The sequence below is a fragment of the Formica exsecta genome, unplaced genomic scaffold (genome assembly GCF_003651465.1).
Source record: "Formica exsecta isolate Colony F162 unplaced genomic scaffold, ASM365146v1 scaffold21, whole genome shotgun sequence".
NCBI lineage: Eukaryota > Metazoa > Arthropoda > Insecta > Hymenoptera > Formicidae > Formica > Formica exsecta.
The window spans coordinates 2,786,234-2,803,216 of NW_021849398.1; the positions used below are offsets into that span (position 1 = coordinate 2,786,234).

The 16,983-nt window shown below is 33.6% G+C and overlaps 1 protein-coding gene across 3 annotated transcripts in view; it reads left to right on the forward strand.

Annotated features, from left to right (window-relative positions):
- Positions 1 to 16,983, forward strand: part of LOC115234965 (potassium voltage-gated channel protein Shab) — a 47,961-nt gene that overhangs the window by 11,956 nt on the left and 19,022 nt on the right. For all 3 annotated transcript variants that reach the window (XM_029806408.1, XM_029806407.1, XM_029806409.1), the window contains 2 exons: positions 4,171 to 5,017; positions 6,412 to 6,713. In XM_029806408.1, the coding sequence (XP_029662268.1) occupies positions 4,171 to 5,017; positions 6,412 to 6,713 (1,149 nt within the window). The remainder of the gene's footprint in view (positions 1 to 4,170; positions 5,018 to 6,411; positions 6,714 to 16,983) is intronic.

Here is a 16,983-nt window from a genome sequence, read left to right on the forward strand (position 1 = left end):
CTATTCATACGCATTCGTTAAAATTACCATAGCATTTCCCTGCGTTTTAATGCATTGACCATAAGCTCAGTTTTTTTCAAATGATGGACCAAATCTTATTCACGCATTACATGTCTTGATGTGTGGATTCCTTGTTTAAAATTGCATGACTATAATGGAAAATACAGAATACTAAATACAGAATAATAAAATATTAATATAATAATTATATAAAATTGTGCTATATTATTATTATAATACTGATATTTTATTACTCTGTATTTCGACACTTTTACTTACTATAGTTATGCAAAGAAGAATTTATATGTCTTGATATATTGCGCGAATTTTAATCTGTATTATGTATAACGAGTGAAATGATTAAAAGCGTAATAACGCAATTTTACAGAGACGATCTGTAAACATCATTCGTTACACGGCTGAACGATATACTTGTTCGAACAGTAATTGTAATCACGTATCGCCATAGGCTTGTACTTCTGGGGGGGCCGCAGCACTTTAGTCTAAACAATATGTATGAATTTACGATTTTTGTCCGCCTTTCTTGTCCGCTTACTTTTCTCAATCTATCTCGGCTTCTTCTATTCACACAATATCGTTGTAAACGAGAAAAATGTAAAGAAACAACTCGCACGAACTCGCTCTACCACACAATACTATCGAATCGTTCCGCACACAGAGTACATTGCACGCACTTGCTTCACACGATCTTGTCGCCACCATTAGCACATATATACACGCACACACATACGCACTTTACTGTACATTTCTTTCGGAAACATTGATTTTAATACCGACATCTCTCTCATTCGAAATTTTTCAAATAATGTATGTTTAACCCTTTTGCGGTGATATGTTGAGACGGATCTGACAATTCTTAATTTTTTAAATATTTGACAGAATCGATAACTACAGTGTTGATAAATCATTTCTTAGAATTTTCATAAAGTTCCCCAAATAATAAAAATTACTTTTAATGTATTTTGAGTAATTAACATTAAAATTAAAAGAACATATTTAATGACGATAATCATTACTGAAATCAATGTTGAATCGCAAAGGGTTAAAATGTGACAAATCGATATTTCTCCCTTCGCTGTTTTTTTTTAACTTTTGCTTACAAGACAGTACATTCGGGGCAAATCTGATGAATTAAACGATTCTTTTCTCATTGACAAAAGTAGCATGATTTTCCAGGATTTTTCGATATGAATTATATAAAACAATGTGTGTGTGTTTATAAAAATTAATTGCATAAGAATATACGTGCCATTTTTATATGTTTTTATAGAGTGCTTTTGACATGCTTTTATATGTGATTCTAAATGTTTATTACGTAATTTTCGCCCTCAAAAGGAATATTAAAGAGTACAAAATCGAATATAATTCTATTCTTTTGCTTAAATAGACGGCTTTTGTCAAAACTTTGTCAAAACTTTTTTATGACAATGACATACGGCATAATAATAATTGGAGATTGAATTTTGGATTTTCATAAAAATTGCATTTATATGTTTTGATATATTTTTATTTGCTTTTCATAAAATATTTTATGTTTTTATATAGATATGAGTCTTTAAAACTTTTATCTAGTCCAGCGTCTAATATTATTATTTCCTCATATTCACTATATATTATCTTTCAAAAAATGAATGTCAAGTCATATAAGCAGTTGTATAAAACCAGTCTTTTGATTTGTCCCCGAATATACGCACTCCCCTTATTTACTTGCGATTTAAATATTGCAAAGCAAGCTCCTTGTTATCTTATGTTGAATAATCTCATAATTTCGCTGAATCCTCAAAGCGGCGAATTGATTTCGCATTGTAGCGATTGCACTGGCGTGAAAGTATAGTGGTAATAGGGAAGGGGGTGTGAAAACAGGTGGGACGGGGAAAATGGTACGAGTTGGTGACCTCTCGGAAAACAAGGGTACATGGGATTCAGGTCGGACAAGGGAGCGGCGTTTTGAAGGGACATACAGCTATATTTTTATACGCTGGCCACCGAACAATACAATGAAATTTGTGTGAGTCGAGCGACGTCGGGCAGACTGCGTTTAAACGACGAGACCCGATAAATGAAGTTGTCTTGCGTCATACACTTTTACGATCCATTCCCTGTTACCAAATCGATCGTTCAGTTTCGCAGAAGCGTCAGCGTGACATTTCGTTCTTCTTTACGTTTGTGGTGATTACCGCTTGATCAGGATTGCGTTTGCTTCCTCGATGGTTTCTCTCTCTTTCTCTTTCTTTGTGCTGGTTTCGCGAAGAACCTTGTATTGCAAGAATCCTTTAAGGTCAATGAGACGCACTCATTTATCGTGCTGTTTCTCCCAATCAAACGTGCAGGGAAGCGCAAATTTGTACTTGGAGCTAAATAGTCACCCAGCAAATAGTATTTCCTTAATGATGTTAGGTGTTAATTGAGCAGCAATATTATTCATCAGCAAGCTTAAATTTTAGGAAATATCGTAGTGGCTTTGACTAATTTTACAATATTTTTATATAAAATAGAATTATGGGATGTAGAAAAAATGGCGCGTCAATTATTATAGTCGTTCAATATATTCATGTGAAAATTATGCATACGTGTTGTACGTAAATATCATGTACAACAAAAATATTCGATCAGAGAGTTGCTTTCTGTGTATCGCTATAGTGTATCGCTTGCTTTACTGTATAAATACACAGTGTAATATATATGCCAAAAAATTATATATATATATATATATATTAATATATATTAATATACATACATATACATACATATACATACATATATATATATGCTTCTAATGTACCGCTGCAAAAAACGTTCTAATCGTACCTCCATTAGCTTCGTATTTTATTGTATTATACTCTTTCGCGCAGTGAGAGCTTTTATTTTTTTTCATCACAATTATTATATCGCTTGCCAAATATTCAGCGTTGACTGAATTTTTATCGTGTTTTTTATTCTATGTATCTATCACCTGTATAAAATCGAATATATATTTTTCTTGTTTTGTATCTGCAATATTTTCTTCGATCACGTCTATGGTATCGTGGTTTAAAAAAAAAAGAAATCTGTAATTGATATTGAATGTCGAGATCTCAGGAAAAAATTGAACTCGAATTATTCCATATGTCTTAGCAATTGTGTCTATTGTTCGTCATAATAGTTCGTACCTTTTGATCGTAGAGGCTAGAATGTAGGCGAGTTATTTATTACTCCCCACTCTCTGTTTTATGGTAGACGATAAGGATAGCATAGCTATGTATATATACATATGAAGTTTTTTTTTAACAAAAATTAAGATAATATTTCAACGGCGAATACGCGGAATCGAAATATTTTTTATTATTTTTTTTTTTTTTTTTTTTTTTTTTTTTTTTTTTTTTTTCGACAAACAGTTGTCGAGATATTGTGTGCTAAAAATTGGGCGAATATGTGACAGCATTTAATATTTTTTTTCACAACAATCGAGATTTTAATTGAAGCTTAACAATATTTCTAACGATATCTCAAAACTATTCGTCGGAGGAAAAAATGATGAGACTTTTCGGCTCGCTTTGATCCAAATATACGCTATTGCAATAGTATTTCAATTTTTGTTAATATTGTATATATACGTAAGTGATCCGATAATAAAGGTACAGGCATTGATTATATGTGATCTGTGCGCGCAACCTCGAAGTTACCAGCATATATTGTTACATGGGGGAGAGGAATAGTAGCCGTGCAAACGTTGTTATTTTCCATCCAGTGGTCAGAGTTTGGCAAGCGAACGAAATAGCCAGTGTGATTGAAAATTATTCCAAGTTCGTAAGGTGCGAGCAGTTATAAGATTTCGCGAACTTGGAATAATTTTCAATCACATCGGCTATTTCGTTTGCTAGCCAAACTCCAATCACTGGGTGGGAAACAATAACGACTTGCACGGTTACTATTCCTCTTCCCCGAGGAACGATACATGTCTGTGACTTAGAGGTTGCGCGCACAGGTCACGTATAATCAACACCTGTATTTTTATTATTGGATCGTCCTCGTATTACAAAGTACTTGGATAGATTCGATAAAAACGGACAGAGAAAAAAAAATATGAAGAGAGGAAAATGTTTTATACGTAGATGAGGTAGTTCGCGATTGATTAGCTTCGTTTGATCGGTTGACTCGTCGCTTTTCCAGGTGATAGCTGTGATATCAATACTCTTTATTGTGCTTTCAACGATCGCATTAACTCTCAACACCATTCCTAGTATGCAAGTGAATGATGAGAAGGGGAACTTTCAAGACAATCCGCAGCTCGCTATGGTGGAGGCCGTGTGCATCTCGTGGTTCACCCTCGAGTACTTGTTTAGGTTCAGTGCTTCACCGGACAAGTGGAAATTCTTCAAGGGCGGTCTTAACGTGATCGATCTGCTGGCGATACTGCCATACTTTGTATCTCTGTTCCTGGTCGAGACGAACAAGAACGCGAACGACCAGTTCCAGGACGTGCGCAGGGTAGTGCAAATCTTTCGTATAATGCGGATCCTGAGGATTCTGAAGCTGGCTCGACACTCGACCGGGTTACAGAGCCTTGGCTTCACCCTACGTAACTCGTATAAAGAGCTGGGCCTGCTGATGCTCTTCCTGGCGATGGGCGTCCTTATATTCTCGAGCCTCGCCTATTTTGCCGAGAAGGAGGAGCCCGGGACCAAATTCATAAGCATTCCAGAGACCTTCTGGTGGGCGGGTATCACAATGACCACCGTCGGATACGGCGACATCTACCCCACGACCCCGCTCGGCAAGGTGATCGGCAGTGTGTGTTGTATATGTGGTGTCCTGGTAATCGCGTTGCCCATTCCCATTATCGTCAACAACTTCGCCGAATTCTACAAAAACCAGATGAGACGAGAGAAGGCCATCAAGAGGCGGGAGGCCCTTGAGAGGGCCAAGCGGGAGGGCAGCATCGTGTCCTTTCATCACATCAACCTGAGAGACGCCTTCGCCAAGAGCATGGATCTCATCGACGTCATCGTCGACACTGGTAAGCGACGGATCGATGCGTTCGCGGAGGATATCTGCGACCTGCTTTGTGTCACGATGCGCTTCGCGTCATCGACTTATCGAATGAACAAACTCGGCCTCGACCCGAGATCATCGTCGCGTTTCTGCGAGCCAACTTGCGGAGCGGCACGCGTATCTTGTTTATTAGCTATTATTTTCTCTTTCTCCTCTTCCCTTCATTTTGCCTCAATCGCGATGTCGTGAGATATAGTGGACTCGTGCTCGTAGAGTCTAACTTCGTGTTACAGTACCTCGATTAGTTTCCCAGATTTTTATCGAGGCTACGATTACGTTTTCAATTAGACTCAGATGACATGCGACAGATCTTACCGTTACAGAATCAATTCACAATTCACGACGATCCTGACACACGTTCATGTGTAATACATAACATCCGTCGCGGGAACAAGGTAAAGGGCGCATGCAAACTCTAAAATTTATCGTAATTGGATTACACTATTATCGCGATTGCGCGGATAATAGGCATCTCCTTTCCTTGTAGATCGCAGTATATTATTAACTCGTTTCTGAGTAGCGCCGAGCACATATATACGCCATACTGCCCTATATATAATCTTTCCTTCTTTGCTAAAAATCTGGAATTAGTATTAATTTTAGAGTAACGGAAACATACGATTTGATAGATTAGTAAATGATAGTAAATGACAATTTTTGCTTTCATGCTTTTGACATATAAAATTTTTTTCTCTTCTAAGTTTTTAAAATTTTTTTCTAACTTTAAATGGTTTTGAATTAAATTTTTCGAAATTATTTTTTTCATTTCAGTTTCTACATTTTTTTTTGTAAGAAAATATAATCTAATATTAAAAATGGAAATAATTTAATGTTTACAGATCTAGAGTTGGTTTATCTTTATTCATAAAAATTACGTCAGAACAAACATATAGATTTAGTTTTATTTACAATGTATTTACAATGTACATTAATTTGTAACTAATAAATTATCATTATCAGAGCTTATAATTTATTCTATCATTAATAGATTATTTATTATTTATTATATCGAGCTTTTAAACTCTATTTAGATTAATGTCTCTTGGATTTCCACAGATTCGACAAACCAAATAATAATCGCTGAAAATATATAAAATATTTAAATAATTACACGCACACTTTTTCTCTTTTTTTTTCTTACTCTTTTCCTTTGTCTTTCCTATGAGCTTACATTAGCATACAGAAATTTAAATTAGTGAATAAGTACACTATTTAAAAAAAAACTTTTTTTTGATTAATAACTTTTGTTCTTTTCTTTTCGACATCCCAAGTTCGTTTGCTAGAAGCTCATTCATTTCGGCTTACTTTTCGGCCGCGCCGCATAGCGAGGAGCAACACAGACCCTGAACCTGTTTCCAGGTCATAATATGTCCGGGGTGGATGGTAATAGTACAGAGGGGGAGTCCGCGTGCGACCGCGGACCCGCTCAGACCGGGCCCGGCTGTTATCGCAATTACGAGCATTACAGTTTGTCGCGACATCGGCGCAGTGCGTCCAACGCCTGCTTCCCAAACTTGCCCAACGACCTGCCCGCTACACCCGACAGCCCGAATCGTCGGCTGCTCGACTTCGCCCAGAGCGTAACAGGTGCCCAGAACGACGATTACTATCAAGACGAGGTACCGGCGCAGCACGCCAACCAGGGGAATATCACGTCTAGCGTAAGTCCCACGTGGAATGTGTGCACATACAAACACCTCGCGTGTATTTATGTACGACGCGTATGGCGAATTGGTTCGAAATGATGCCGATTGATTTGTGACTCGAAAACTAACATTAATTAGACTTTAATAAGAACAGCAAAAATACAGCAAAGAAAAAAGACTATATTATTTTATTTTTTGAGAATAGAGTGGAAATTTCTTGCACGATGCTACACGTATTAATTCCAATTTTAATCTATGTATATAACTAAATTTGTGGAACATAAATGTACATAATTTATAGTAATATTAAAATTAACATATATCTAGTGCTAACTGTTTCACCTTTTGGATGATATAAAAGGTATGTAAAGCGAGATTTAAAATATGTTGGAATTATTTTTTTCTCATTAAAAAAGGAATGCGATTTCTTTTTCATCGCGTAAAACTTCGAAATTTGAAATAATAAATGACTCGGCATCAGAAACTTAAGCGAATCATCCCGTACGCGCATACATAGAGATCAATGACGATTGCACTGGATGCGCGATCTCGCCAGTAGTAATGATGTGCGTTTAGTCGGACGGAGCTGTAACCGTCACTGGAGTGCCAATACAACCTTTCGCGCGCGATATAACTATCTTATTTTAAGTTATATACATATACTCAAAGGTCTCTAATTAAAGATCTTAAAGTCTCTTTTTTCTATAAAATGTGTTTTATTGTATAAATGTTATTATATATAAAATAATATTAAAATAAAGTATTAAAATAATGACAGAGAAGTTTTCTTTATCTTGTAATCGAGGCTAATTTTGCTGCAACATATATTTGGAATAAAATATCATTATTTGTACATGTTTTGGAGTTTATATATGTATATCTGTTTCATTTGTCAATTTGTTATTACAACTATAAATACGCATTCATTGCAATCGCAGTAATGAAAAAATCAGTTTATACTCGTCGAAATCGTGTAGCTACAGAGAACATTTTTTTATTTTTTTTTTTATTTTTTATGTCGTGCGAACTGTTGCGTAACAATAAGACGACGAGGTTGAACGCGTTTAATGCGGGCAATCTATTTTTTTTTTTTTACGTGTATACAAAGGAAGCACGTCGAGCACACCCCGCTCCTACCCTCAATGCGACCGTCGTTAGACCTAATTATTTGTGTGATTAACCAACTATCATTTTTCACCACAATGCGAGTATTCCATAAATAGTAATTATACTATTTACTAATATTTATTAATAAAAATTAATCGAAGTAAACGAAGTTTTGCTCAAAACATTTGAGATTTAAAATGGGAGATTTTAAAGTTGCCGATTTTTATCAATTAAAGTTGATTGATACAATACATTAGTAATATCATATCATATAAGAGACAAAAAATAATTGATCAAAATATTTTATTCGGCTCAAATTTCATCGACATACTCTCGAAAAGATAACTTACATCAAAAGAAAACATAATATTATTTATGAAGACGATCATTATTTCTTCATTTCTCCATCTTTTTGCTCGTGTGATACGATAATCTTTGAATAATTTTCTTATTATTTATTTCAGAAAATCCATTTTTGCTACGGTAGGATTCTAATAATATTTTCTGAAAGTATATGTATACAAATAATCCAACATTTTGTATTAAATAATTTTGCCAGTTTGTAACATAGTTTTTTTAGAAAGAAGTTTTATAGGTATAATATTATAATTTTTATTAAGTATAAGATGTATTTATTAAATTTAGAGGAATTGAACATTTGGTGAATAAGTGTAATGTAGATAATAATAATTGTCGACCACATATGATTAATAGCTTGTTCAATGTATCCTATATAGGTAGTTTGTTTCCGCTAAGTAGTCTTGAACAGCACATAAAAATTGCAAACCCTAAAGTTCTCTGCTGTATTATTAAGTAGTGATTCTCAATCAATGAAAAAAAGGAGGAGTTCATGAAAATGATTAATAGTTCAAATATAATAAAGAAAAAAATCGTATTAATAAAAATAAAACAAATGCTCTAAAAGGAAAGATAGAATTGAAAGATTACATTTTAACATAATAACATGCAATTAAAAGCAAAGTGGCATCTTTTTAAATTTTAATAGTCTTTTGCTTTTTTATTATCATAACTACTCTAAATATCTTATATTACTATTACGATTAAATATAGAATAATATACTCATACAAATATGTATATATTGTAATCATAATATACAATGGATAACATATTTATAAAATTATGCAATATTAAAATTTTGACAATATATGCTTTGTTTTTGGATTAGTAAAAAAAATGCATATTTCTACCTTTTTAACAGTTTTTAAAGAAAATATTGGGAATCGCTGCTGCAGAGCTACGCGCTCGATGTGATTTTTTTGTCTATTACACACACTTGTTTTTGCCCCGGTATATCGATCGAACCACGCCAATTGTATACTTCCTCTTTCGTAATCGGTGAAACCCCCGCCAGCAATATTGAGTTCACTAGTTTGATGCACGATTTCCGCGAGTCGAGTAAATATTTCATCGGGATGGCGTTGGGCAGAGTTTTTTTGTCGTATGTATCGCTTATTATTTCATATTCTCGCACGGAATCTGCTCGTGCCGTTACCGGAAAAATATTTACTCCGAATGACGAATACATAAGACGTATATGCTTGCGCATGGAGTCGGGCAGAACGTCTTCATGGAGAATTTTATTTTCCTTTTATAATCGTTTTTCTTTTATAACATAAATATAATAACTAATGTATAATAATATAAAATCATGTATCTCATGATATATACATCATATCATTGTATCGCTTCTGTTCTGGATTTATTATTTTTGACTATATTTTTAATCTGTAACTTTTATCGTTACAAGAAAAAAACAATGTGTGACTTTATGTTTTAACGCAGCAGTATAATATTTAACAATTATATAGAGGAATTGGTATATACGCGAATAACGTCAAGAACTGACGCTCTTTGTATAATATTTGTTTGCATAATTGTTTCTATATCACTCTATGCGATGTATATCGCTTAATTGAAAAGGTTACTATCTATCACACGAGAAAGAGACGCAACGTAAAGATATGTACCTGTCCCCGACTTTATCGATCGCAAGTCCTACATTCATTCTATGCGATGGCTAATTCACTTATGTATAATTACTGAAATATAAATTACTCAAGATTATTATTTTTCTTTTATTTCATTGATGACGCACGTGTTAGTATCTTTCAAGTAATTTACGAGAGCAATAAATTCAAGCCTCTCGCATTATTTCCATTAGAAGTTTTTTTATCATTTAGATAGAATATTTGTTAGAATATTAGAATATTTTTATTAGATTATTTGTTTTAGAATGAATAAAATTGTAATATCACCTCCAAAAATGTTCTGTCGTTTGAAAGAGATTTATATATAAAAATTTCCAGTAACAGTATGTAACATTTTGCTCAATTTTTTAAAACAATTCATAAGCAAATAACCCTGAACCTATTTTTCTCATTAACATTTTAGTTGATCATAAGCTACGATATAGAGACTTTATGTGGCATAATTATAATAATTCCATTATTTTGAATTGAACTGTTATGCATTACTACATATTTATATTAACATTAATAATAATGTTAGTCCATTCGATCGCGAATCTAATTATATCTTTAACGCTATACAGGCGACTAATTAACTCAATTTTTCTCGATCAGTAACATTTTAATTAGGCACCCACACGCCATGCTATTTAATTGAGTTTAATCTCGCACCGTAAATAAATATTACACATCGTTAATTATATCGCTTACGTAAAGTGTACCTATAATGAATATTTACGATGCATTCGCATACATGTGCTACGTTATATTAGAATATTGTTTAGAGAGACTCTTTCGCATGAATTAGATTTGCGACGATCTGGCCACAGTCGGGCTCAGATACATAAAACAAAGATTTGCGCAATGTTCCATTTTCAAGCCAAATTTGGCGTATAGACTCTCTATGAGTTCTTTATGATTCATTTTTGCTTTCTATACACGATCCTTCTTGTAGTAGAACGACCTTCGCCCAATGTTTTTCAGTTCGCGAGCGAACCGACGATACGCGGAGCCCGAAAGATACAGTACCGAAAAATTTCCACGGATGCTGGAATGATTAAAAATTAACTATTACCTCTGATTAAGTTTATAATTAGCGGAGGAAAGCTCGCTTTTAAATTAGCAACAGTTATGACGTTTACAGTAATGTAATAAATTTTAATGTAACAAATTTGCATAATGTACCGTCTGTTAGCCACTTTTTTGTTGAACATTATTGTCGAATTGTATACTAATCTGTTGGGCAAAGCTTCTTATTCTTTCCGGTTGCGAACGATCGTAACATTCTTACCGTTTGAAATGACTATGCTGATGACGATCACAACGCGCACATTTGTTTGAATCCGTTTATCATTTCGTTAATAAACAATATTTGATGTTGCTCTTGATGCAACGCGAAATAAAAATATACAGAATCTCGGTCTAGTTACTATATTTAGTCAAATAGCAGGAACAAATAAATGAACATAGTGTTCACATTATACACGTATAAATTTCCTCGATAAAATATTTACATTACTTGCAACAAATGCTTATATTATTTTATTAATATACAGAAAATATTGTATAATTCTATCATTGATTATTCATTTCTAAATTCTCCGATTTGATGACATTTGGTTTCCGACTTGACTGTCTCTACCCGAAAATTTTATTTGCATCCAAAATTGAATTTTTTATACACGAAATAAGAATATTTACGCAATTGAAAAAAATTTGTTTAAATATATTTTTAGTAAGAAATCTACATTCTTTTAATGGATAAAAAGTAGACAAAAAATAGGGATAGATTGAAGGGATAGAAACAAATACGTATACACAAGCATGCGCGTCGGCATTGGATTTTTTAATTTTACGACGTTTTGCTGAGCAATAATCTGCGAAATCGTGTCTTGTTTATTTGTTCGGCGTGCTCTCTCCGTACGATCTTATCAATAAACACTATACGTTTCAACTATATCCGGGGACCTAAACAGCCATAAATCCGATCCTGTTTACATGCTGTATAGACACATCGGCATCGATCCCCCCCCCGCTCTTGCACTCAGACTGACAATGTTCGCCAAATACGCTTTTTGTCGACGAATCGGACGCGTCTAATAATTCACGAGTCACGCAGTTACGCGATATTATTTTTAACCGAGCGCGCATCACTGCGGTCCTGGAATGCTCCACTCTTGAACAATGAGTACGCTGTTCTCTTTTAATAGCAAAGCGGTGGCACCTGGTTCACACGGCGCGTGTCTTATTTAAGAGGATGACTCCGCTTACGAAGACGCGGCGGAGGAAATACTGTCACTCATTCCGTAAATTGTCGGAGCCGCGTTGCGACGCGTGTTACACTTTGTAAAGCATGACTTCATAAATAAACACGCGCACACGGGTTATATCTTATAGTGAAACGAAAATGCATATGACTACATATTTCTCTTTCTTTTAGGAGATTGTTCTGACATACGATTAAGAAGCTCTTTGTATTCTTTACACTTATATTCTTTAACCATTTTGTTGACTGCACTTGTACTGCATAAGACAAGGGGTGAATTTTAATGAACAAAATTGAGTGGATAAAAACATATTTTAAGAATGTGTATGTCTTTTTGTATGTTTCTCTAAATAATCTCGAACGTCGATGATAATTCGTGAAACTGCTGCGAAAGGATCATCGTAAGGTGAAGTGAATTTTCCGTTCTGTTCATCTAAGATTTGATGATTTTAATTTCACTCCTGGGTGAAGAAATATTCATATAAAACGAGAACAAGTATATTCTTTCGCGTTTGCAGGGTCGCGTAAGAATTGCGTAGCCTAAATTAGGGAAAGTTAATTAGTTTAGGAGTATTCAGGAAGACTGTTTCAGCTGTTGCATGTACGATACCGTATCATTCAACGGCTAAAATGAAACTATACGTGAAAAAATTTGATAATTATAGTAAAATAGTGAAGGGATGAAAACTAATAATATTTATGAGACGATTAGAAATGTTTGACTAATTATGACATAATTTTTAATGTTATATATTGTTATCATAAAAGAATCATATATTGCACAATATATATTTTATATATATATATATATTTAATAAAAAAAAATATATATATACTTTTCGCGAAACCTCCAACCCCCCTTTCCTCCCTCTCTTTCTTGCTCTGCCTGAATAATCGCGAACCGGTGACGCGGCAAGGGTGAAACCGGGCGCAATCGAACTTTTATTGTTAGAGAACTCGCGCGCGATGAACCGATCACCTGTCTCTCTCTCACGCACTTGGTGTCGCTATGTTGCAGGCAATGTCCGACAGCGCGCATTGACCGGCATCGTTGAGCGAAGCTGCCGAGAGACACACACTCGTCACACATTCGTTCGATCACACGCAAATTTACTCTACCTGCTCTAATATGTCGGACCTTGCCGAGCCCTATCAACTCGCCCCCAATCGGCGATGTGTGCTGATTTTCTTCGCCTTTAAATGTATAATCTTTCCTCCTTCACCTACACCCCCGTCTCTCCCTGTCCCCCTGACTTTCTCTCTTCGGATACGAGCTGTCTCTCCTTTCCTCATCGGAACGAACACACACGCCGGACCGTTCACAGGATGAGGGACGGAAAATCCACAAAGTCTTTGAAGTAAACGCGTGAGTCGTGCCAATATGCTGATTGACGATTCAAATTAGGCTCGCGATCACAGAAGATTAGATGTAGGCTAGAAGCGCTGTTCTGTCATGGCAACGCGTACGGTATTTTCGTTTATTCAGACCTCCATAATGAAATAAATTGCAAAATCTATCGATTCGATTTATATTCTATTTTCACTCATTCATTTCATGTCAGAAACAATTTTGTTATATAAACATTTAGCAATGGTTTCTTCTCTACAAAGAGCTACTACCAGAATGTATCTGGTGAACCTTTATTCAACGATTAAATTTCTCTAATATTTAAGAAACAGCGTATCTTTTCATTTACATAATTGATCATACACTCAACTGCTTTATACTTGCGAGAAACTAGAAGAATTGATAAATCGTGAAATATATTAATGAATACGATTCATATTAATCCGTCCGCATTAATGCATTTGATTGTACAATATCTTTTATTATGTATATCAATCCCCCTAATCCGAATAAATAAAATCTTGTAATAAAATTTTTCAATGTAAAAAATATTTTTTTTTAATTTCTAAAAATAAATTCCTAGTAAAAAGCTAGCTCCGTTCTGTTTAATAATGGTCACTGATAATACTGAATAAATTATTGAATTGATATAAAAGAATCAATCTATACATATAAGAATATTTATATAGATATCGCGCTCTCTTATTATTGTACTAGGATTTTAAATAGAATATCTTCGCGGTAATTTAAGAAGTTGCTGCTCTGATCCGCGTTATATTTTATAAAATATTAATGCCTTTTAATAGAATAGCTGTTCTAAAGTGTATATATGTCGATTTATCCTCTATCTAATCTTCTTTGAGCGTGATCGACTAGATGTGAAAATACTTTAATCACCTTTGCGAGCGATAGAAAAACTGGTGAAAGGGTAAAGGGCGACGACGCGGGATGTGTTGCCCTTCTCCTCGCACGGTCCGGTCGCCATTGACGAATTCAGCCAAAAAACGCGAAACGCTGGGAGAGATTGTATATTGTCAAAAAATTACCAACGATTTACGCTCCCTCATATATCCCGTTTTATTTTTTAATGTATTATTTATTTCTATATTTGTTGAATTCTTTATCCATCACCATCATTTGTCATTTTGTGCGCCAATACGATTGCCAAAATATTTCCTTGCTATTAATGAAACGCATCAATGTATCGATAAAATATATTCATTCATTAAATCGATATAAAAAGAGAATGATTTTTAAAGGTAAATTGTAAAAGTTTTCAATGTACAATCATCAATTATTATTGTCTTAAAAGTTAATATCCATATTTATATTTCATATTGATGTAAATTTATACATTGTTCACGAGAAATGGATATCGTATATTTTTTCTTCTAATCTGTATCTTTCATCACGACTTGTGGATTATGCGCGAGCGTATGATCGTTGAGCATGATTTATCTTGAATTTTAGAATGTACCATGCTCTCGCTCGACCTTCGTGTTAGCTTGCGTGTCGATCATTCCTGAAAAAAATATATAATTTCATCTTTCACGTACTTTCACGTAATAAGTATTTGTAAAATAATAAATTTGTAAAAACAAAATTATAGCGATAGATACAATATTTAACTACAAAATTATTACTTATGTTAGTTACGGATGCGTTATTTATATTTTATTTTATTTGATAGCTTATCGCGGAAGATCGGGCAGATCTCTTATTGCTCTCGCTACAAGATATTGTCTCCGTCCTAGATACTAATCAAACACGCTGCGAGTCAGTGCATTGGAGGAATAAGCTTGTATTAGACCTATACAGAATCGCTTTGTAGCTACGTATAGATCACTTAATGCACACGATATCGCTCCTTTGAATGCGGTTTAATCGAATAGATGAATACCTCCTCGTAATTTAATCTTGTGCATGTTACGCGGTTTCTATGACGATACGCGAATACGAGTTCCTTGAAAATCAGATATTGATTGCACTCATAATGCACGATCAAACACTTTTGTACATAGTATTTGGTAACATTACATTAACCATCGTGTCACTTCTGTCGCATGATAGTTGAATTTAGGAAAAAAATATCTGAAATATATATAAACACGACCGGACACGTCGGCATACTTAGCGCGTCACTTTTATCACCATTAAAATACTTTGCGTAAAAAAATTTAAAAGATATATGTATACATATATCTTAAACACACACATAGGAGTAATTCCATTAATTTTTTTTTTTTTTAAACTCTCTTGTGGTCCCAGAATTTTTTTAAGAAATTAGCGTGTCAAAAATAAAATTAATCAGTAAACGTATTTTTTAAGATATCTTACAATAAGAAAACATAATTTTCCAGTCAAGATTCAAAAAGATCAGGATTCGATATTCTCGCTAATGTTCCCTATATAATATTAAAAAATGACATTTGTTTCCGTATTTATTTTATTCTCTCTTTCTCTCTCTTTTTCGGTTTTCATATTCTTCATGTTATACACATACATTAAATATAAATGTATACCTGATATAATTTACGTAAATCGATTATCTGGGACTTAATGGGATTATATATGTTCGTATATGTGTTTATATACATATATGAAATAGAAAATAATTTAACATTCACCAATACAATGTGCAACAACGAAGTTGTAGTACAACGTTGACTTTTATGAAATAAAAATATATCCAAATTATAACATATAAAACAGTGTCCGAAATAATTATATGTTTTAAAGAGATAATTGTCGTACTTTAAATTAAATCTATTATTTCTTTTCAAAAAAATATTAATTTAAAAAATTATATAATCTTTTAAAATTTGTTTTCATATTTACATTTGTTTTATAAAATATGATGATTAAAAATTCTCTATATCAAAATACACTTACGTCTCCTGAAAAGTAGTCGATCGTTTTCCTCTTTGTTTTCTTATAATATATATATGTATGTATAAAATATTAATTATCATAAATATTTTAAAATAAAATTCAGAATATTTTATATTATATCAGATAATGATATAAAATAGATCATTACTGCGGAGATAAATATGCAAGTAATCTTACGAGTAATAAATATCAGTTATATATTGGTCACCATGATTGCTCCCGATGTCTTCCCAGGCCTGCTCCTCTTCTTCGGCTTATTTTTTGTTGTTTCTTCATGGCACGACATTCATTCGCAAAATCACAATTAATTACAAACCCGCACACTAATCGATAGAATACGACAAACGATATTTAGCACGGCATTCTCGATATTAATCACACATGACGCGAACTTTATTGTATTATGATAGAAGAACAACAAAAAAAACTGCGGTCGTGAGAAAATACGATCCGCTTAGCTGAAAATCTAAATTCGCAACGGCAAGGTTATCTTTGCTGCTAATAAATAGTATATAATATATATATGCGCATTTTAAGGGAAATTTACCATTTATAAAGATAAATATCCGAAATTTTTTTTTTAAATAAAGATTTTGATAGAAAAAAAATTACATAAAATATGCCAATATATTTTATCAGATTATCGATGTACACATCTTGAAATTTTGCCACACGATTAATAA